Source organism: Lithobates pipiens, unplaced genomic scaffold (genome assembly GCF_037356315.1).
Source record: "Lithobates pipiens isolate NorthernLeopardFrog02 unplaced genomic scaffold, aLitPip1_a1.2 Scaffold_8, whole genome shotgun sequence".
In the NCBI taxonomy this organism is placed as follows: Eukaryota; Metazoa; Chordata; class Amphibia; order Anura; family Ranidae; genus Lithobates; species Lithobates pipiens.
This window is the reverse complement of record NW_027507903.1, coordinates 264,920,901-264,945,698: the sequence shown is the minus strand read 5'-3', so window position 1 is coordinate 264,945,698 and position 24,798 is coordinate 264,920,901. Positions and strand designations below refer to the sequence as shown.

The window sequence follows — 24,798 nt, the reverse complement described above, 5'->3', positions numbered from 1 at the left end:
ATCCACCAGCAGGTGTCTCCTGCTGGAATTATGTAATCTTTGGTCTGCAGTACTGGTGTCCACCAGCGGAGGGATCCTGGCAGTGTGGAGCAGGTTTTGCCTTCTACAGTCAGGCATCACATGACTGACAGCAGCCATTATAAATACCCGGCCGGTGCACACACACCTCGCCTTGGTATTGTTCCTTGTGCCCTGACCTGCTGCTGGCGTTCCTGATTCTGAACCTATTCCTGTGCCCTGAACCTGTGACCCGTGGTTCTGATCCTGTTTCCCTGTCCTGGTCCCTACCCTGTCCCACCTGTTACCATTATCCCTGTCCCGCAGTCTGATCCGTCCATCCTCTCCCTGTCCTGTGTTCCTTACCCCATTTGCTGATCTCCCCGTGTATGACCTTGGCCTGGCTTGTGACTCTGATTCTGGACTGTCCTTGTTTATTTGCTGATCCTCTGTGTATGACCCTGGCCTGCCTATCGTTTACGGTCCTTGCATTTTCCATTTATTGTACATATCTGTCTGTTGTTGTTTGGGGGTCTTGTTGGTTGGTTTATTGCACTGTGTGGTTGTATTTATATTATTCACTTTCTTTAATAAATCATATTTCACTTATACACGTTTGGGTTTCCTCTGTTGCAGTCCACACAGTTCTGGTCTTATCTGATACATGACACTTCCTGTATTCTGGCCTAGTTCAAATTGATGTCATACATCCCAGGGGTCTTTATGGGAATTTTTTTCTTTCATCTGGAGGAGAGAAGAAGGGGTTTTCTCAGCTGAGCACAGTCCCCTGCTTGACTGAGCTAAGTGTAGATAGATTCCAGGAAGTAAATGATGCATGAATCATCTGCCTTTACTCAGGATGGCCATGGCTAGAAATGCTCAAGAGTATTTTTTAAAGTGATTTCTTAACAAGATAAAGCATAGAGACACAAATGGATGAGTGAGTTTGTTTTGAATATTAAAAATGAATTAAATAGCATTTCAGTTTGTGGTGATCAGATACAGTTACTTCCACTTTAAAGGCATTCTAAAGATAGTTTTATCTGACTTTGTATTCTAGGAATGGAAAGGATAACATTTGCTTTGTCAACTCACTCTAAAATCTAGTGAATCACCCAGCTTTTTGTCCTTCTCACCCTGTCATCTTGTGGGATGTAGAAATTACGCTGGATTTCTTTGATTCCTCTGACTCAGCCCTCTTCCCTGTATGGCTTCCAGATCTCCTATATTGTAAAAAATAATCCTGACATGTAAATATATGTGTAGAAAAATAGGATTTTTAAATACAGCTTACCTGTAAAATCCTTTTCTTGGGAATACATCACGGGACACAGAGGCTTGGTAATTACTTAGTGGGTTATATAGTACCTTCAGGTGATTGGACACTGGTAACCCTCATTTCAAAGTGAGTTCCTCCCCTATATAATGCCCCCCCCCCCCATATGGAGAGTGCATTCGTTTTGTAGCAAAGCAATATGCACCCCACGTATAATCCCGAAGAGGGGCGGGAGCTCTGTGTCCCGTGATATATTCCCAAGAAAAGGATTTTACAGGTAAGATGTATATTAAAATCCTATTTTCTTGTTCATACATCAGGGGACACAGAAGCTTAGTATTTACTTAGTGGGATGTCCTAAAGCAATGCCCAAATTGAGGGCTGGGAGACACAGATCAGAAGATACATAGACAAGAGTATCTATGCCAACAGACAAGAGGATCTATATTGCTGCCTGCAGCACACTGCGCCCAAAGGCAGCATCCTCATGCCCTCTTACATCCATCTGATAGAATCTAGTGAATGTATGGACTGAAGACCAAGTTGCAGCCCTGCAGATCTGAGCCATGGAGGCCTGGTGATGCACTGCCCATGAAATACTAACCGCTCTAGTTGTGTGTATCTTAACCTGAAAAGGAAGAATATTTTTCTTTATACCATAGGCCTGAATAATAACTTGCCAAATTCATCTAGAAATACTGGATTGCGACGCAGCCTGGCACTTTCTGGGGCCTTCTGCGAGAATAAACAGATAATCAGTCTTTCGTATCTGAGCGGTTGCCTGCAGATACAGTAGATACTGACTGCTCTTACAACATCTAGAGAGTGTAAAAACTAGTCTTCCGTGGACTGTGGATCTGGAAAAAAGGACAGTAGGACCACATCTTGATTTAGATGGAATCCTGAAACTACCTTAGGTAGAAAATTCGGGTGAGTACACAACACCACCACGTCTTTGTGAATAATCAAATATGGCTCTTTACAAGAAAGAGTCGCTAATTCTGATAACCTTCTAGCTGAGGAAATGGCTACCAAAAAGACCAGTTTCTTTTTCAGAAGAACTAAAGAAGCATGGTGCAATGGTTCAAAAAGTTGTCCTTGCAAAACGCACAAAACCAAATTCAGATCCCATGGTCACAAAAGTTTTGACTGGCGGATTCAGGCACAGTGCCCCCTGAACAAAGGCCAGCCCCACTTCAATGCCTAATTGAAGATAGGCAAGAATCCTGCTAATGGCATACTTTCTGGGATGCCACCCCCTGGGTTCACACCAGGAAACATATATCTTCCAGATTCTGTAGTAGATGAGCCTGGAGGTCGGCTTCCTAGCATTAACCAGAGTAGAAAGGACTGATTCCAAGAGCCCACGGCTGTTTAGAATGTGGGTCTCAGCAGCCAAACTGTCAAATTCAGACTTCATAAGGCAGGATGGAATATTGGACCTTGTGAGAGTAGATATGGATGCAGCGGAAGAGCCCAAGGTCTCCCCACTGCCATCTTTACGATCTCTGCATACCAAGGTCACCTGGGCCAAGTCAGGGCCACCAGAATGAACAAATTTGCTTCCCTTTTGACTCTCCGAAGGAACCGCGGAATAAGCAGAATTGGAGGGAAGGCATAGATCAGAGAATATCGATCCCAAGGAATCGTTAAGGTGTCTGACCCTTGTGCTAGCAGATCCTTTGTTCTTGACACAAAGCTGTCCAGTTTTCTGTTGAACCTTGACGCAAACAGGTCTACATCCGGGGTACCCCAATTTTGACATATGGTCTGAAATATGTCGGGGTGTAGAGAACATTCTCCTGGACAGCTGCTGGCGGCTTATAAAATCTGCCTGCCAATTTTCTACCCCCGAAATAAAGACCACAGACAGGCAAGGAATGTGCCTTTCTGCCCAGAAAAAAAATGTGATTCACCTCCTTTTGGAGATCCATGCTCCTGGTGCCTCCTTGGCGATTGATATACTAGCCCATTATGCTTTTACTTTGCAGGGGAATAAAGAGGCAGTAAAACCCATCAGGGTTTACTTTCTCTTTAAGTCAAGTTAAACTGATTTCACATCAAGAAAAACTTGTAAAAGGGGCAATGGTCAGCTTTGAGTTGATTTTTGGTATCTGTTCACTAAATGCACTGCACAACTTTCAATACCTGTTCAGCATCCTTTTTTTTTACGTTCACATTTATAAGTTCTCTTTTCACAGAATTTTCACTTTGCAAGGAATTTTCTTTTAGCTTAGTGAACAAAGTGAAGGTTTGCTTCCAAATTCCAATCAGGTGCAAGCAAAAATACAGAGCAAATGTATTCAAATAGCATCATTAAAGTAAACTTTATAAAAAGTTTTTAAATGTTCTACAGTAGAGATACTAAAAATGTGATGTTGGATTGAATCAGAATGCAAAGAGAAGACTTATGAAATGTTTCAGAAGGGGGAAAAAAAGGCAGGCGGCCACATTACGGTCTTGAGTCTTTGTGACAAGTTAAGTCTTGCAGCAGAGTAGGTGTAATATTACACAATGAACCTCAGTTATTCCGGTCACATCCAGAATCAAATTTATCAGAATGCAGCAGCTGGCTGTTCAAGCCTGCCCAGGCACACACAGCTCAGCCTAGTCTATAGCATCAAAGGAAATAGAAAAGTAATGAGCAGAATATTACTTCGACAGGGGCCATTATTTGTGAGTCACTCAGCTTCCATGCTTTTAGTTTACCTGATAAAATGAACCCTCTGTGATCATTTTTGGGGGAACATTGTTCAGATTTGAAAGTTTATAAATATTATGAATGATGTGGATTTAACTTCTGTGGTGTACTACGTATCAATTAAAGAAAATGTGTGCACTCTGCAGATTGTTCCACAGAACATGTAACCTCACCAGATGGCGTACTTGGTGAAAAAAAAAAAACATTGATGAATTACACATGCATGCCATCTAGTGGATAGTTACTAAATTACAGAAGCAAAAACGATTTCCTTTCATTTTATAAATTAATTTTTTATATACTTTGTTTAATTTTGTTTGTTGCAAGCTTTAACATTTACAAAACTCCTAATATGTGTGGTGGCCTCAACATAACTAAAAATTAACAATTGGCATACTTGAAATCACACATAAAATGGTTTTACTTGCATATACTCCAATAAGCAAGCACATTGCGTTTTGTTAAAGTGACTGTAAATGTATCTAATGACAGAAGAGTGTGAATCATTCAGCCTATTAAAAAAAAAAAAAAAGCAGCTACTGTAATTTTTTATGAACACAACTCATTTTGAATCTGAATTCTGCTTTTATTCTTGTGTATTCCAATAAGGAATTTCTATGTGCTGTGCTTTAGTGTACCAGATACAGCATTTTAATACTATGTAACAGTAAATATTATACATCACTAGTAATGGAAGAATTTCTCAACATAGAAAAAGTGCATCTTGGGATGTTTTAGATAAAGATCATCTGGTTGATTTACTCCATGTAAATAGACTATTTGCTTTACAAGGGAAGTTGAGCCCAATGAATGAGGTAAAGCACTGTTGGCTTCCATCATCCAATCATGTGCAATTAAAAAAATGCTGTTTTTTTTTTTAATTCTTTGTTAGGTGAAGTTTCACCTTATTCACCATGCTCTGTGTAAAACTCCCTTTGCAGAGTGCAACCTCCCTTGCAAAGTGAACAGTCTATGTACATGTAGTAAATTACCCCAATATCTTGGATTGTTCTTATTTAAGAATTGCAAGATGGAAAGAGCAAGGGGTTCCTGTAACCCTTTGCAACCAATCACAATTTATGATTTAATAGTTAAGTGTTATCAAACAATTACAACAATGCAAGCAACATTGAAATTGTATGTGGGGGCCTTCAGCCCCACATCCAATCAGTGGCTACATCTTGCTGCCTTAACTTCAACATTTCCAGAATTTGCCCCTTTCTGACTAATGACAACACAAAACAACTTATTCACTGCTTGTTTATTTCTCGTCTTGACTACTGCAATTCTCTCCTCAACGGCCTACCCTTATGCAGGCTATTCCCCCTTCAGTCTATTATGAATGCTGCTGCTAGACTAATAGACCTTACTAACCTATCTCTGACTGCTGCCTCTCTGCCAATCCCTTCACTGGCTTCCACTAGCCCACCGTATAAAATTCTAAATCCTAACCATGACATACAAGGCCATCCACAAACTTTCCCCCCAGCTACATCGCCAACCTAATGTGCAGATATCGCCAAAAGCATCCTCTCCACTCCTCCCAAGATCTCCTGCTCTCTAGCTCCCTTGTGAACTCCTCCCAAGCTCGCCTCCAGGACTTCTCCAGCGCCTCTCCCATCTGCTGGGTCTCCCTGTCCTAGTATGTCTGGTCAGCCCCTACCCTGGCCACCTTTAGGCGATCCCTGAAAACTCATTTATTCAGGGAAGACTATCCCACGTCCACCCATGAACTGTACTCAAGCCACCTCCATCAGAACTTCCCTCGTAGCAATTAACTTTGGTACCTTCTCCGCTTCCTTTAGATTGTAAGCTCCATGATCAAGGTCCTCCCATCCTTTCTGTATTTAGCTGTATTGTAATTGTACTGTCCCCTCCTACATTTTAAAGCTCTGTGCAAACTGTTGGTGCTACATAAATCCTGTATAATAATAATAATATTTTAAAAGCCTTACTGCTGGATGCCAACAACTTACCATAATGCTTAGCTGTTGAAGATTTGGGGGGTTGTTAGGCTGTTCAGTTTGCAAGGGAAGATGCACTGTGCAAGAGAACTTTCTTCAGAGCTTAGTGAATGTGGTATTTTTTTTTACTTTGCAAAAGGATACCCAATCATATGCAAGGACAATAAAAAAAAAAATTGCATTTATGCTTGCATATGATTGGAGAATGGACTTTAGCAGAGCTTCCTCTCCTCCATTGAGCTCTGGGGAAAATTTCCTTGCAAAATGCAACTTACCTTGCAATGTGAACCTACTTGCCATTAGTAAATTTACCCCTTTCATTTTATATTGTTTCTCAGAACTTTCCCTACAAGATTGATATATATGTGTATTGAATCACAATCTATAGCCATGAATTAAAGCAGAGAGATTGGATAGCTTTGCCACATTGACTCTCAAAACAATGATAGAGCATTCTTCCCACTATTATTTCCAAGTCTCTTTTTTTTTTTTTTTTACAAAATTCACCAGTCATGCTTAATATAGCACACATTTTTTTCTGAGCCAAATATGAATATCATATTTCCTTGTGGGTAGTGTTGCAAGTGCAGTTGACTTTGTACAATAAATGCATGCATATTTCCCTAAACACCTCCATAAACTTGTTATTTTTACTTCTATTTTGTCTCACCTCCATCCATTGAAGACAGAAAAGCATTAAACCTGGGATTTACAAATAGTAATAACCAGAATTAAGGTTAATTTAAGCATCAGACCCTGAAGTCAGTCTGATGAAATGTGGTTCTAGGTGCTTCTGAACTTCTGAAAGCTGCATTGAGTTGGTTTTGCATTCCAATTGACTCTTATGGAGAAGAAAAGAAGCTTAGACCCAAACAGCAAAAGTTAAAGAGGCTCTAGTGGTAACTGTACAAGTCAGTATGAATAAATTCACAACAAAATGCAGTAACAGCATAAATTAAGAAGAAAAAACAAAAACAAAAAAACAAAACAAACAGTCAAGTGATTTAGACTGAGAGGAGCATGCTATGGTTGGATGAACAATTTTCTCAATTTTTGCTCCCGCAGAGTTGTATGAGTATGATTGATTTTTATACTAGTTTAGTACAGATTGAAAGTCAGCAGTGGGAAGCCATGTGTGCACTCAGTAAAAAAAAACATTTATGTGATACCAGGTACACTTTAAAAGTAATTTAGGCAATTGAAAGCAATCATGTGCTTTACCTTGTTCCCCTACCACTTGAACAGGCATGAGCACAGATTCACTTTGAGCATTTGTATTCTACTTAAAACCCAATTATAATTTTGTTTGGAATGAACAATAAAAGAAAATACACATAAGAATTATAATAATAAAAATGTAGGCAGTACCATGTTATAATTTATGTTTAATAACACATACATTACAGTACAAATTAGGATTGGAGAAACAAACCTGGTATAGAGGAACATGATTGTTATGCAAAATTAATAAATGCATGGCTGAATAACAGAATTTAGTATTATATTTCAGCCTAGAAGAAAAAAAAAAAAAACATTGAAAAAATACATGTATTAAATGTATGTATGTTACATGGTATATGCTTGCGCAAGAAATCAAAAATATGCTCTTTTAGAGAAAGAGAAATTTTGCTTCCACAGCTAGCTTAAACAAGTCATTTAGCTTTCAGACAGAGTATAATGTACATATTTACAGTACATAGAGATCGTATAAATATACTGATGTAACCACAATAAATATCAATTAAGGAGTTTGTTACAACATGGGAAAATAACTGCACAATGCATACTTTCCTTGAATCCCCACCATAACCACACACTGTAACCTGATTGTAGAAAACATATTTTTGTAGTTAACATCAAGCCTGTTACTCAAAATATACAACTTTATGTCATACATCCACAGCAAATAAGGGGCGCCAATGACATCCCATGACTTTAAGTGCTATACTTTCATTATTACCACTAATTATTTATACAGCTAATATATATGAAAATAAAAAGCACGCAGATTTATTTGAAACTAAAAGCCCAAACGCTATCAGGGCTAGTAAAATAAAAGTGCCCTAGTGGCTTTATATTTTGTACAGTACAATCAAGTGCATGTATATATCATTAAAATTATCCACTTTTTTGGGAAATCAGTAAAACAAAACATTTTAGGGTAGTCTTTGAGAAGCAAGAATGAGAAATAACCTACAATCTCAAACTCAGCTCAACCTACTATACATTTTATGGAGCATGTTGCTTACAAAATAAGACTTTATTCAAATTTCTGACTTTTGGGATTGATTTACTAGAGAGAAATACGCTTTTCCAGGGAATCCAGGGAATCTGCCCCAGTGCTTATCGAACAAAGCAAAGTCTCACTTTTCAAAAGATACTTAATCATGTACAAGGAGAATAAAAAAAAAAATGCATTTTCGCTTGCATATGATTTTATGATGGAAGTTGTAAAAAGCTTCATCTCATTCCTAGCTCTGTTGCAAATTCCCTTGCAAAGTGCAACTATTTTTGAAAAGTGAACAGACAATTTGGCTTTAATAAATCAATCCCTTAGTATCTGATGAATTCCAACTGTGGCTTCAAATTCATTCTTGACATGGTATTATATTTAACTGGATTTGAAAGGGCATAGAGCAAGTACTTTTGTTGCTAACCTCATAACAGCGATGCCCTACGAATTCAAATGTACACGGTGAGAGGGTTTAGTAGTACACGTCTTGCTTGATTACTTGTTGTTAAAGACAGTGAAGGGCAAATACATGAAGGGTGACCCTACTTTCCTGCTGGCACTGAAATCTGCCACTTTAGGTTTTCTGCACTGTTTAGAAACAACATACATATGCATCATTGTCACCTTATCTTATGGTAAGAATGGCCTTATATAAAGCTCAGCACAGCATCAATGTATGAATGGAACCTAATATATTCAAAATACAAAATACATTTCAGAGAGACTTGTTCCATATATTATTGTGGCCAGCAGTCATCCTTCTATACCCTTCTTCAGTTCTACTTCATGCAAGACTAGTTCAGAAAAGAATTCCAGGTAAAAGAAAACTGTTCTAGCGACTATACAGTATGTTTGGCAGATCGTTGTATCATTGTCTGCTTTTTGCTCTTAGATAAACTGAAATGTTGCATACTTCATGTACAAAAGTCTTCCACTGACATTGGCTTTCTTATGCAACAGTAGATACAACTAGTCAATGTACATTATGGAGTTGATTTACTAAGTAGAGCGTATTTACTTTGCAAAGAAAATTTTCACTTAGTTTAGTGAATGAGGTAACGAGAAGTAAAAATGTACTTTGCAAAAATACAAAATAAATAAAAACTGTATTTTTGATTAAACATGGTTGGATGGTTGAAGTCGACATAGCTTCACCTCATTAACTAAGCTAAGTGCAAATTCCTGTAGCTTACTGAACATATTTTACTCCTTAGTATTTTAGTGACAGTGGGGGTCTTACATATGCTTCTCATTGCAAATCAATATACAGTTTTGACTTGCAACTGATGTTTAGTTACTTTTTAAATTAATTATTTTTTGGAAATAATAATAAAAAAAAAAAATCTAAGTGCTCATAAGTTTAAATGACTTTAACAGTGTTTTTTGCACCGATTGGAATTCAGTCCCAACAGTCTATAAAACACATTGCTAAAATAATGTGTATATAGTGTTTCTATCTCAAACTGGTGGATGAATAAGGTCATACTTTAATTATAAACCAACTAAAACATTCTGTATCTCTCCGAGATACATTTAACCTAAGTGCCATATATCTATGTGTAATCTATTTATGTAACGCGCAACAGTGCAGGTGTTATTAAACAATGCATTTGTGGCGACTTTTATTTGTAGCTGTAATATTTAGTATTAAAAATGTAAGCACCTAACAAGTTACATTCTTGACCATTGTTATTGCATGGTACTGTCATGTGACAAACTGGAGTTTGCATAAAAGAAACTATTTGTAGTATGCTTATAAATGTGCCCTTTCTAAATTGGACATACATGAAGAATGGCAGAAGTATAAGCTTCTGCTATAGTATTTGGCGGCAAATAAAGTGTTGCTCTACTTAACAGAGCTACTTTTTGCTCTCACCAATATCTATAGTTATATGCATCACTAGTCAAAAAAGGACACTAACAGACAGGAAGCCCCTATTATGGCATATTCATTTTGAATATTGCCAGTTCTGAGACCTATTAAAAACAAGTAAATGTGTATACATGGGTGTTATTAAAAGTTCCTTACATAAATAAAATTTTAATTGACGTTTAGTCATTCTTTAATCTGGACATGGATTTAACAGTAATAAGAATACATTTTGGATTTGAAAATTGGTAAATACATAAGTGCTTATATCTACTTTGAAGCTATTTTGGCACACATAGAATTGTCCTGATATAACCTTTCTTCTGATGAACATCCACATACAATACATTCATAACAGGCCCAGTATGGTTATCATCATTAAATGAATTGAGTTTTTGGCAACCGTGAGCCACCGTTTTTTGCGTATATAAGCCAATTCTAATAACATGTGAACACATTAAAAATAAAGGATAAAAACATTCCACTGTATTTTGATCACGTTGTGACCCTGACATGAATTTAAATAACACTGATGAGGGAGCCAAAAAAAATTAACCAAAATATAATCACACAAAATGGACTTTTCTTATTTAAAGATGTGAAAATAAGTCAGTTGCTTTGTAGCCCTGAGCTTCAGCTGACTAATCAAGTCAAAAAAGATTTAGTACTAATAAGGATACTGAAACATCCATAATTCATGATAATACTGCAGCTCATATACTAACCATTCATATGGCTTAAAGGAAATACAGGGACCAGCAACTTTACTTCTTTGTGCAATCATTTATCTGATTGAGCCATCTAGATTTCACTTGCCCTTATTGGTCGATTGTATTGATAGTGTCAAGAAATATTCAATGTGTGTACAGACTATTGTCACAAACTTAGTTGTCACTTGATCTCAGGACAAAATTAGGCACAGAGAGGTAAGACACATACAGTAGTTAAGGTCCTAGAAAAGTTCTAAGGGCTAAAGCCAGATCCAGAACACAAAAGTCTTATGCCATCCGGTAACAACCCACAATGCCCTTCACCCTCTCAAACTGTGTGTTCTCAGTCCTGAAACATTATTCAGCTGTCAGTGCTTCATAAGCATTAAAGCCAACCTCTTCATTGAAGAAGAGATAGTGTGCATTGCCAAGGAAAAAGAATTGTGATTTTATCATCCCCATTATAAGTCTGATTCAGGCATGTCTGGCATATCTGCCATTAGATACCCAATGCCATAACGTCCATTGGGAGCAGTGTCCACTTTTAAAGTTGGTGATCCACTTTGCTTTCTGTAGATGCTATTTCCAATATTTGGAGACGGCATCTCGCTTTGAATCTTCTCATGGATTAGACTGGCATCGTCTTCTTCTATATTGGACAGTTCCTTGATAATGCGTCCTCTTTTATAGGAGACAGAGGCCAAGCTTCCAGTGGTATCATCAATGAGATTGAAGAAGCGAACAATAAACACCAGGGGAACTGGCAGAAGAGCGACAACTATAAGTGACACACAAACAACAAGTCCCCAGGTTGGATAACTGAGGCGTTCTTCTGTAGCCTAAAAAAGTAAAAAAAGAGCATATTGTGAGGGAATTAGTTATCTATTGCATGTTTTGTATTCTATTTTTCATTGTTTATAAAAATGTAAAAATCATTATAAAATACATTGATGGCACCTGAAACAAACAGTACAGGCATACCCCACCTTTAACTACACAATGGGGTTTATTTACTAAAGCTGTAAAGTGCAAAATCAGGCTCACTTCTGCATAGAAACCAATGAGCTTCCAGGTTTTATAACCAAAGCTTAATTGAACAAGCTGGGGTTAGAAGCTTATTGGTTTTTATGCAGAAGTGAGCCTTATTTTGCCCTTTCCAGCTTTAGTAAATAAACCCCATTGCTTCCTTAAAAGTGGGGTATGCCTGTATTTATTACAACTGGTCAATATTCATGTAATTCATGTATTAAAACATAATTATAGAAATAGTAGGAGTAAAGAAGTATAACTGTAAAAACTGTCCTGTAACAAGTATCAGTGCCATTGAAAAATGTGTAAACCGAGATCCAATAATAATGTAGCTGTAGGAGTTCCATGTGTATTACTATACAAACATCAATATTGTATTACATAGTCCCTTGCAAGGTTTAGATTGCAGCTAAAGTGCTAAAGCAAAGCAAGCATAGAGCAGGTCTTTGTTACAGATGCAAGCTGCCTTTAATGCAGGCAGCTCTTTGGAGTCCATCGTTGCCTTTCTGCAACAATCATCTCCATGTAGCAAGCAAGTGGGCATGGTTTCTACCTCTGCAATAGACTGCAAGTTAATCTGAGCACATCTCTGCCATTTATTGTATAGGCATACAAGTTGGAGATGTGTCAAACTCCTAAAAGGGTATGTGCTTGTAATGTCACTAGTAATTTAGATCAACACATCTTAAAATACCCCAAAAAATGCAAAACCTCATGCTACCTGTCCTTGGCCAAGATCATGCACATTTAGTTGCAAACAGGTAATTTATCTATAAGGATATGAAAAACCAAACCCTGCATGCAAAATGTCCCCCAAACAGGTATCTAATGGGAACCTAGCATGTATTGCTAAAGGGGATCCCCCTCCCACTGATGTCCCGATAAGATAGTTGGCATATTTTTCATTAAAATCCTAATAAAGAGGAATATTATCCTTTTTAAGGACAGTGATTTCAAATGAAATGCATCTTTCTTGAAAAAAAAAAAAAAAAAAAAAAAAGGGGGGGGGGGGAGAGATTGTGACTTTATATGAGGAAATGACTGGTATGTTCATATACATTTATCTCTAGTACATATGGGAAAAGAGGGGGAAAATTGTGGGACTTTATATGAAGCGTAGAGCTGGGAATGAACGAACCAATGATTATATAGTACTGCTTGTTTAATATTGCATAGGAGCACACATAGGACAGTAAAAAATAATATATAATACATCTCAATATAAAACATCCATCAAATTCATGAAGTTTCCCACAGTGCCTCCAGCATTGTTATCAATATCTTTATACTATGATTAGGTAAGTGGTTGAGATCTCTTGTTGTCCCCCCCTCTTTTTCCTTCCTTTTTTCATTTAAGATCTTACTATTCTGGTATTTATTTTATTTTAGACATTTTTCATCTGCATCTGCTCCTGATGAGTGGCATGTTGTCCACGAAATGCATTTTGATGCTCTGTCACAGTAGTCATGTGCAACATTTTATTCAATATTTTTTATTATAATGAACTGTTCCAATCAATTATGTTGATATGCTACCATGCCTATTGAATCTGGGTACACATACACTAGGCTCATTTCTATGTTATCACGTTGGAATATGTGTGATGAATATGTGTGAGATAGAGATAGATATATATATATATATATATATATATATATATATGATGTTTTATACTAAGATTTATTATATATTTTTTTTCCATAAAAGTTTTATTTTATTGTATTCAGTAAAGAGCGGGTATACAAAGAAAGCAATACAGAAAGTCAATAAAGTCACATCATTAACATCAGAATGGATATACAGTCTTAGAATACAGCTTAATAGAACAGCCTGGGATAAATCGACCAGGAACACAACTTGTGCATAAAACAGAGCACCATTAGGTGGAGGATCTTTCTTTCATTTTCACCTCCTCCTCCCTCCCCCCTGGAGCAATCAAAGACAGGAGGTAGCTTAGGGGTTCGCTCCAGATCAGGATTGCGAATGTATTGTAACCTGAGGAGACGTACTTAGTGATAACAGGATAAGCATAGGGAGGGAGGGGGTGGGGGGTATTGAAAAGGTTCCGGTCCAATTCAAGGCATTCGACCACAAGAGGGGGAGGGAAATAGGATGAAGCAATGTGTGAAGAAGGAGGGGGTGAGGAACAAGAAAAAAAAAAAAGTGAGAGAGGTGGAAAAAAGGGCAGAGGAAGCAGCAGGGTGGGAGGGGGTAGGAAAGGGCTTGGTCGAGAGTGAAAAAAAAAAAAAAAAGAGAAAGGGGGAGTAGATATAAATGTGCTGGGGGTGTAGGAGAAGAGGAGGTATTAGTAGATCATTCTCATGTGCCTCCACCCCCAAAATCCCCCCCCCCCCCCATCTCCCCCAGTCCACCAAAGAGGCCAGAGATTTCTTTTGCAGGTCCATTCTATGGAACATATTGGTGGCATCAGTCATATGTTTTAAAATGGTTCCAACATGCCCAAGTGAATGTATTCTATCTTGAGAAATATGGATTCATTCTTCCATGTTTTTTATGTTTGAGATCCTCGCCAACCATTCCCTAATCATCTGAGCATTGTTAGAACGTCAATGATTCAGTATGCAGTGCTTAGCCGCGTTCACCATATGCATGGCTAAAGATTTGTAATACTTTTTTTCCCCTAAAGATGTGTGATGAAGGAGGAATTGTGCAGGAGAATAATTTAAGGCGAATGTAGTAACATGGGCCATAAGGTTATGGACCTCTTTCCAGAAGGGTTGCATTTTATCGCAATCCCACAGATGTGGAGACCGAATGAACGAGCAAATAAATGCCCACATTTATTTCCATGCTCGTAGAAGATCCTCTGGCCAAGGATGTATTGCAGCCTAGCGAGTTTACCTAATTCCTCCAGGAGTAGGGAACGGGCTTGAATGAATGCCTGAAGGGTAGACTGGGCCTGTGTTTGTTTATGAGTTAATTCTAGCAATTTGATAGTCTTTGTTAAGGCTACTGTGTTTTGCGGCTACGGCCAGTAGTTCGCCTCGGATCACACGTTTATGTGCTTCCCAAAGAGAGATAGGGGACACTTCTGGGCTAATTTCTGGAAGTATAGGTGGATGTGCGTACGTACGTGGTCAATAGTTGCAGGGTCTTTTAAAAAGGGAAGGGTTTAGATGCCAGGTTTCTATTTTAGTGCAAGTCTCAGGGAAGGAGAGGGTGATTGTGATCGGGTGATGATCGGAAAGAAACACTGGTTCTATTGTGGACTGTTGTAGGCAGGATAGGTCTGTTTAAGAAAGGAAGAAATAGTCAATCCTGGAGTATTTCTAATGAGGGGCAGAGAAAAAAGTGTAGTCTTTGACAGAGGGAGACAAAGTACGCCAAGCGTCATGTAAGGCAAGTTTCTGGAGTTTAAATTTAATCTGGCGGAGGGCTTTATAGGGTAGGTTAGATGTGCCCGAGGAGGAATCTAGAACAGGACTCAAAGGGACATTAAAGTCCCCACCAAGGAGTCCCTTCTGGAATGACGATAGAAGTTTGCAGGTTTTCCTAAAGAAAGTGACATGGTGCTTGTTTGGACAGTATATGTTAGCCAGTGTTAGTTTTGAAGCGCAAGTGCCCTTGAGAAAGATAAACCCATCTTCAGGGTCAATGAGGGAATCAGAGGTGAAAGTCTGCGTGTTTAGATACTGGGATAGAAAACCCTTTAGTCTTGGACTAGGTATTTAGGTATTGAGTCCGAGCGAAAGTGCATTTCTTGCAAATAAATTAAGTGGGCCTTGTATTTTGTAAGGAAGGACAGTACTTGTGATCTTTTTTCTTGGAGATTAAGGCCTTTTGCATTTAGCGATGAATACTTCAGGGTCAGGGGAGGTGAGGCGATGACTTACTTTGCATGATAATGTGTAGATGCAGTGTTCAGATGTAGGTTATTGGGTGTCTGAGAAAGGGGTGAGCCGGAGACGGGGAGGAGGGACAATTGAGTGGGGGCAAAACCACAGCAAAAGGAGGCAATTAGTGTAAGGAGCAATATGGGAAGGGGAGAAAGGAGGAGCGTGTGGGGTTAGATAGAGGTGCTGGGGAAGAGGGGGTAAAAGAAAAGAAAGAGCAGTGGGGGTCATGTAGGAGGGACAGAAAGATGAAATAGAAAAACACCAGAGGTGGTAGCAGACCAGCTACTCCACCTATAGAGGGAAATGCCAGGGGTGTCAGCAAGAGTCCACAAGGACCGCTGTGGGGGGGGGGGGGGATTTATTTAACCAGTTATTCTCCAGAGTGTAAAACACAAAAACATTAACGTTAATAATAAGTCAGTCAGCCATCGGATAGCTCTGCCTAATCAGAATATCCCAACAAATTGTAATTATTCAGGCAAGGCAGAAAGCTTAGTACCTATTGACCATGCAAGGATGTACATTTGTACATTGTAAAGGTAAGCAGAATAACAAAACAAAAAAAAGGGGGGGGGGAGGGGGAAGAGGGGGAAAAGGGAGGGGGGAGGACAGAGGTGAGGAGGGGAAGGAAGGTATTGGTTGGAGGGTATGGATAGGGCGGGAGGGTGGGAGGGGGCCTGGGGAAGCCTATGATAACATAAAGCACTACTGCAATGATATGCTCTTTGTTTCCCTGCTGTCCAGGAGGTTCATGCGCTTTATAAAGGTTAACCGGGAGCCTAGGATGTACTATAATTGTTCTTGGCATTTAAAAAACGTTGAAGATAATATCTCGGGAGCCAGGGGTGCCATATTTGTGCTGGTATTATCGCGTGAGAGAGTGTAGATGCCAAAAGAGCAAAAAAAAAAAAAAAAGACTCACTGTAAGCACAGTCAGACACCACTTGACATTTCCCCCCCGGGCTCATGAGACATTCCATACCCCTAATACTCGTTATAGCCCATAGGTGTGCTGTTACGTTGTGGAGAACTAGTAACACAGACTGTTTAAGTCATGGTTGTTATATATTATTTTTTACTGTCCTATGTGTTATGTTTGCTCCTATGCAATATTAAACATGCATTACTACATAATCATTGGTTCGTTCATTCCCAGCTGTCTGCTTCATATAAAGTCCCACAATTTCCCCCCTCTTTTTTCCTTGGAAAACGGCGTGTGTGTGTGTGTGTGTGTGTGTGTGTGTGTGTGTGTAGGGACTGCATGCTCTTCACTGGAAGTGAACTAGTAGGTGGTCTCTCTATAGGGCTCAATGACACAGCTAAATCTACCTCTCTTTCTTCCTTCCTGGGAAACATGACCCAGAAGTGAATAAGATAAATTCTGAGGTGATCTGACTCACACACATTGATTTGTTCAATTGTACATGTGTAAGCAACCAATATCTCCAATATATCCAATATAATGTAGGAGTCTAGTTTTCAGTAAACATGCACACAGGATATCAAACCTGACTGAGGTTCCATCCCTTCCCCACTGTACTAATATTTTTTATCCCTAATCATGTGATTTTTCCTCACTTCCTGTCTTGGTATTCACCTTGCCACGAGAGATGAAGGAAAACTATCCCCAATGGAGACACAGGCAGTAGTAAAAGCCTGAAAGTAGACCAAACTATCAGTATAAAAACCTGCTGGAGCAAGTATATCTAAAGCCCATACTTTAGTTTTGAATGAAGGAAGCTAAGGTTAACACAGCTCCTTTTTGCTGTCTATTAGTTATTTAAGAAATTTCCTTCATATTCTGTTCCAAAGACACTACAGAAATTTAGGGGAAATCTCAAAGCAAAGTAAATTGCCTCTTTGACAGTTGTCACCAAAACACGTGTCCCCAGTGGAGGATTTCATATCACCTACCGTTCTAGTCATAATTGGAAAAATGTGGGGACACAGATGGCAATAAGTCTAACCCTTCCTTACACTATACAAAACCTAAAGTTTTGGCTTTAGATCAATTTTAATAAAGCTATGCAGATTGCAGTGGATAGAGAAAAAGAATCCACAGCAACCAGTTAGCAGTTGGGTTAATGAACAGATTTCTGACCATTTTTTTTTATGGGTTTCTGCATATTGAAAACAATCATTACCCAGTGCACTAAACTAAATTGACTTTCAATTTTGCCGCATTCTCATTGCTTACTTTAGGAATACAAACTCTTCATTAAATAAGATATTTCTTCAGTTCCCTGTACATTTTTTTCACTCTCTCAGATTTATTGTTTCAGACATAGCTTGTGAATCAAATCACATTTTCATGCACTGCTTACCTTTTCAGCAATCCATGCATAGTAACCTGGTGGGGTAATTCCCATTTGAACAATACTTGCCACAAGCAAAATAGATAACAGAATTGGAGAGATGTATTTCCACATATAATAATAGTATTTTAAGGGCATGAATCCAAGCATATCCCTTAAATCATCCATGAATCTGAAAAGATAAAAATGGTAAGGTTACATATAATTAAATAGAAACAAGGGATTGTGACTAAAGCTATACAATCTTCTGTATATTTTTTTCCTGCAGATTTACCAAAACCATATAATAAGAGGTCAAACCTTAAGAGTTTCAATTTGTATGCAATTAGGCAGGCTCTTGCGCTACATGGTTTTGGTAAATCTAAAGGAAATCAGAGTGTATACAGGGTCTTAGATAAAATGATAAACACTGAATAATGGCAAGCTGCAAGAAAAAAAAAAATCTATTTAGACAATAACCTGGAGACCTCTTATGGACAATCATGACACAATACAACAAGAGATCAATATCAACTGTAATGTGGAACTGTATTTACTCATGGGTCAGTATAGCAAGGTCAAGCAGTCCAATAATAGCACATTTATTCTTATCTGTGTATTAAATGTATCTGAAAATCTCAGGTACCTGATAGCTTAAAACAGCAACATAACTAAAAAGTGTGAGGAAGTGTGTGTAATGTCTATACAAAAGCACTGAGTTATTTACATTTTGTATATTTTGTTCACTATTTCCATGAAATAGTCAATATAGACATAATAGACTTTTACCTGGTAAAAATATTTATTATTAAATTATTAAATCTTTATATCAGTTTCAGAAGAAACTTTACACGGGGGTTCCTTTTACACAAAAAGATATTTGATGGCACAGGCATGCAGAAGGTGAGTATTTACTTTTATACTACAATTACATCTTTTGAAAATACTTTTAGTTTGGTGACAGGGTCATTTTAAAGCCCAACCCCAATTTTATGTTTTTGGTTGTTAAATATTCAGTGCAGCCCTTTTATCACTACTCACCCTATCCACACTCCAACACTGACCTCTTTGCTTGCTACAGGTCCTCTTCTGGGTTAAATGATGCCCAGTGTCATTCAACCAACTTCCAGCGAGCCTTGTCTGTCATGGACAGACCTGAGGGTTTGTCTTCATGCAGCTTAAGTTCATAGGTAAATGCAAACACACTAAATACTGTTTGTAGGCAGGTGCCTATTAGGGTACTGCTTCCCATTTGCCACGTTTCTTATGTTTTGTACCTATTCTGTATTGTATACTGTAATTGTATCTTTTGTCTAGTGCATTCTGGTTGTTAGGGTGGTTAAGAGCCCTCGACAGCCTCGTCCCTGATGTTCATGGCCCTGCCAAATCTGAGAGGACATAAATCCAGAGAGGCAGGCCTTAAGCAGATAAGGCTAGTTCTCTTAATGGACATTTCTAACAGTCTAATGCCCCATACACACGGTCAGACATTCCAACCACAAAATCCATCTGAATTTTTCAGACAGATTTTGACCGAAACTAGTCTTGCATACACACGGTCGCACAAAGTTGGCGGAAAATCTGATCATTCGGAACGAAGTGACGTACAAACCGTATGACGGGACTAAGAAGAGGCCAGTAGCCAATAGCTTTCATCTCCAAATTTTTTTCTCAGCATGCGTGCCACTTTGCGCGTCGGAATTCTCTACACATGATCTGAAAAAGTCTGATTGGATTTTGTTGTCGTAAAATTTTAGATCCTACTCTCAAACTTTTTCTGTCGGAAATTCCAGCAGAAAAAGTCTGTTACAGCCCACATACGATCGATCAGATTTTCCGACATCATAATCCGATCTGACTTTTTCAGTCCGAATTTCTGACCATGTGTATGGGGCATAACTCTCCGGATATTTATGACCAGACAACAGAGAAGGGTACCAGGGGCACCAGGTGCAGCACCTCCAGTCTATGTTAAGAATTGATGATGTGCTCGATCTGCATCGTATGAAGAATTATCCAGAAAAGTATTAAAGTTAAAGAAGAGTCTTTGCCTGGTCTGAGCCTCTAAAGGGGAATGTAATGTCAATAAGTAGTATATTTTGGTGTATTCCATCAACATTATACTGAGGGGAAAAGGTCCCATTAACCCTCTGGATTAAGGAAGGAGAACTCTTTAACAGGAGTGTATAGCCAAGTTAACCCTTGTGGGTGGTGTCATAGTGGAAGACATTCAGAAAATATGACTACAGAAAAGATAGCAGACAGTCTGTAGGAAAGCAGGTGACTTCATTGGGGTGACGGAGGGCCCTGAAAGCGAAGAAACCAGTTTGTTTTGTGTTTCTTTACTCAACAGCATAGATCCCAACTTGGAGTCAGCTGCAGTAAGGGGCCTTCTTGGGGACCTCGCCTAAGACGTGGGTGGGATGCTTTAAGGAGAAGTACAATGTTAAGCCTCATACACACAATCAGATTTTCCACAGACAAAGCCTCGGACTTTCGTCCGAAGGGTGTTGGCTAAAAACTTGTCTTGCATGCAAACGGCAAGCAATTGTCAGCCAACAAACGCGAACGCAGTGACATATTAGCCGTGCTACGAGACTATAGAGAGGAAGTTCAATTTTCATGCTCCACCCTTTGGGCACCTTCTGCTAATTTGCGTGAGTGTTGATTTGCGCTTTTCATTTTGTGCTTTTCAGTTAGGATCTGAATGGCCGTTTGTCAACCAGCCATGTTGCGGAATTGGAGGAGATAACATGTTATTTCTTATTGGCCTTGGAGTTATTGCTTTGACCCAGGTCCAGTCCAGGAACAGGAGGAGGAGGATTTCTTGGGCCAAAAATTGGTTGCTTTATTAAATCGTGACAAATTAGGTCATGTGCCTTTGTTGCGGGGGCTCCAGGAGAATAATCCAGATAATTTTCAGAATTGTGTCCGGATAACGGACCCCTGCTTTCACCAACTCTTTGCATTGTTGACCTCCTATATTAAGAAGCAGGACACATGCATGAGGCTTTATTTTATTTTTTGCTTGGATAATGATTTGGTATATTTTCTATATTTTTGGATGCATGAAATGCACTTTTTGGTTAAATTCTATTGGCAGATAGTATGTCCAATTTTATTTGTTTTCTTTTTTTAAATTGAGTAGAATAATACTTAATAAATAAGGATTTTATTTCCTGCATAAATGACATTTTGTGCAGGGACAGTTCTAAGCACCAGAAACATGCGCCCCTTCACAGGCATACTATAGACACCCCCCCAGGTATGAAATTTAAAGGAATATTACACTTTTATTGTTTCACTTTAATCATTATTAAAATCACTGCTCCAGAAAAAACGTCCGTTTTTAAAACTTTTTTTTTGCATTGATACATGTCCCCTGGGGCAGGACCCGGGTCACTAAACACTTTTTAGGACAGTAACTTGCATATTAGCCTTTAAAATTAGCACTAAAATTTAGATTTTGAATGTTGGAGTCCTATAGACTTTAATAGGGTTCTAAAGTTCACACGAAGTATGCTATATACTAGCTCCGTCAAATCTTCTTTATACATTCGACAGACACCATAAGCCTTCAAAGATAGATTCGACCATAATTCATGTGGATTTTCGGACTAATGCAATTTTTGAATGAAAACTAAATAAATAAAAACGAATTTCGGGAGTAACAAAATAAATTAATTTTTCGGACGAAAACGAAATTCCGAAACAAAATATTTTACTCTGCACATGTCTACTTACGGCTCGTCCTTGCTTCTGGGCATGCATGTTTGCATGTTGAACTTTTGTCTGACGGACTTATGTGCACACACTCGTAAAATCTGACAACAGACATTTGTCCATGGAAAATCTATAAAGCTGCCATCAAACATTTGTCCATGGAAAGTTGGCCAACAATTGTCTGATGGAGCGTAAAAAGGGTCGGATTCCAACAACAACCTGTCATCACACAATTCCTGTCAAAAAATCCGATCGTGTGTACGAGGCTTTAGCTTCCTGGTAATAGGGTCAATAAGTGGTGCATTACAGTGTATTCTATCAACATTATTCTGGAGAAAAAGATCACATTATCCCTCTGGGTTAGAGAAGGAGAACTCTGTAGCATGAATATATGGCTAAGTTAACCCTTGTGGGTGGTGTCATAGTTGAAGACATTCAGTAAACATAACTACAGAGAAGATAGTAGACAGCCTGTAGGGAAGCAGGTGACATGGAAGAGAGCCCTGATAGTGAAGGGACCAATGTTTTTCAGGTTTCTTCCCTCAACAGCATGGATCCCATCCTGGGATTAGCTGCAGTACGGAGCCTTCTTAGGGACTTGACCTAAGATTCGCAGGTGGGATGCCTTAAGAACTACGGTGTTAGCTTCCTGGTAGACCTAAGGGAAAATCCTATCAATTGTGGAGAAAAGTGGGTATCAGTAGTATCACTAGGGAAAGTGATGACTTATGCCCGTACACATGATCGGAAATTCGCCCAGCAAAAGACAGATGAGAGCTTTTGGTTGGAAAATGTGACTGTGTGTATGCTCCATCTGGCTTTTTCTGGCCGAATTTCCACCAAACAAAAGCTTGAGAGCATGTCCGCAACTTTTTCCGACCGAAAAATTGAGATCAGAAATTACGATCGTCTGTACCAATTTTTTGATGCGCAAAATTCCTATGCATGCTCGGAAACAATTCGACGCATGCTCAGAAGCATTGAACTTCATTTTCTCAGCTTGTCGTAGTGTTGTACACCACCGTGTTCTTGACACTTGAAAGTTGAGCAAACGTATGTATAACCATGTGTATGCAAGCCAAGCTTGAGTGGAATTCCGTCGGAAAAACCATCCAAGATTTTTCCAACGATAATTCCGATCGTGTGTATGGGGCATAATAGGCTGATGACATGTTCTACATTACCATCTCATAATGCCACATGTTCAAGTTTCAGGGAAAGAGGAAGATGCTCACCTGCAATGTCACACAGAAAAAGGTATGTGAGAATGTGACAGAGTGTTTGCATGCAATTTCTCTCTTGGCCCCTTATGGGGCGGGAGACATGCTGGTGAAAAGAAGAGGCCCAAAGAACAGAAAGAAGACCCTTCTTGCCATGAAACATGACACCAAGAATTTAGGTATTGTATGTATGCCAACATTTTCTTTATTATTTACTGTGGGAAATGGGTACTGTGGGGTACCAGAAGTTGTGCTATTTGCGCATAAATCAACTATATGTACATCTGCATTGAACAATATGATTTTCAAAGTACAACATTTATTATAATCATTTCTGCAAATATTCATGAAAATAGTTCAGCTTTGACTATAATTTATTTTCTTATTTTATTGTGCATTTGAGAAGATGCTTCAGAACAGAGAATGCAGTTTTTATGTCATAGATTTGAATCCTCAAAAGAAAAATGCCATATACTTATTTATTACAGGTACTTATTTAGCAACATCAATTTATGCAGTGCTTTAAAAAAATTTATTGGCTCCAGTATGTGTATGTATGAATGTGAGTCAGGGACCTTAGATTGTAAGCTCCTTGAGGGCAGGGACTCATGTGAATGTACACATTTATAATATATATATATATATATATATACATATATACACACACACACACACACACACAGTATACATATTGTACATTCACATGAGTGCCTGTCCTCAAGGAGCTTACAATCTAAGGTCCCTGACTCACAATCATACATACACATACTAGGGCCAACTTAGACAGGAGCCAATTAACCTACCCGCATGTCTTTGGAGTGTGGGAGGAAACCAGAGTATCCAAAGGAAACCCACACAGGCAGAAACATGCAAACTCCAGACAGGAAGTGTGGTGGTTGGGATTCAAATTGACAACTCTAGTGCTGCTAGGCAGAAGTGCTCACCACTTAGCCACTGTGCTGCCCAACTTCTATTTTATTCCAGGTCTACTTGATGACTTCTGATATATAAAACTCTAAACCGTGGTTGCCGTTTCATAGATCAGCAGTATTAGCAGAAGCAATTGATCATAACAAATTTAAGAAAACATACTGCTAGTCAAAAGATTTCAGCACTTACTTGTCAATTCCATATATCCAGGAAATAGTGATATTCTCCAAGATGACCACAACAAGAAGGGGCAAAGTAGCAGAGTAATCATCAAACATAGTAACAAAGTAATTTCCTGACCGCTGCACAAAGAGGAGGCCAATGCAGAATGCAAGCAGGCAACATCCAACTTAAAGGAAGATAAAAAAGCATAAGCATTAAAATCAAATCTATTCGTGTTGTACTATATGAATCCACCTGTTTGCAGTTTAGTGTTATCTTGAATGTTAAACCTAACATGTATGAGAGTTGAATACATAGTAACTGAAATCATATTACCAATAGCGTGATCATTGCAAATAATTCTGTAGTGTTTGTGTAAGTACCTAAAGATAACGTCTTAGCAATGATGAGAGATGGGAAGATTAAACTATAATTTGCCTACACAGGAGTAAACTTCTTCTATTCATCTCTATTCCGGAAAGCAATTCATTATATTAGCTTTCAGTATCATGTACAGCCATTACATTTTGGACATATTTTGGAAAGAATTAAGAATTAGAAACCATTTTGTTTTTTTGTCATCAAAAGGAGTTTGTTAGAAAGATTTCCCCTCATTAACTGTCACGCTAGACAGGAACTGAGGGATAAACTGCAAAAGAGACACAGGGTTTCTAGATTTCCCAGACTCTACAGATGTCACTGTATGGTGACAATGTTGTCATCATGACGGTAAGAGTAAATCTCTCTACTGGTGCCCACTTTCCCTCTTTTCCCCGCTCTATGCAAAATTAAAAGAAAGTTTGGGCTGAACAAACATAATTCTGCCAGGAC

General features: G+C 38.6%; 1 protein-coding gene across 1 annotated transcript in view; it reads right to left on the bottom strand.

Annotated features, from left to right (window-relative positions):
* Window positions 1-7,306: 7,306 nt before the first annotated feature.
* The window catches only part of SLC6A15 (solute carrier family 6 member 15), an 86,810-nt gene continuing 69,318 nt past the window's right edge, over window positions 7,307-24,798 (bottom strand). Inside the window, exons 10-12 of the mRNA XM_077471854.1 lie at window positions 23,995-24,154; window positions 17,963-18,125; window positions 7,307-11,590 (exon numbers count right to left, since the gene is read on the bottom strand). Coding sequence (XP_077327980.1) covers window positions 11,213-11,590; window positions 17,963-18,125; window positions 23,995-24,154 — 701 coding nt within the window. The 3' untranslated portion in view covers window positions 7,307-11,212. The remainder of the gene's footprint in view (window positions 11,591-17,962; window positions 18,126-23,994; window positions 24,155-24,798) is intronic.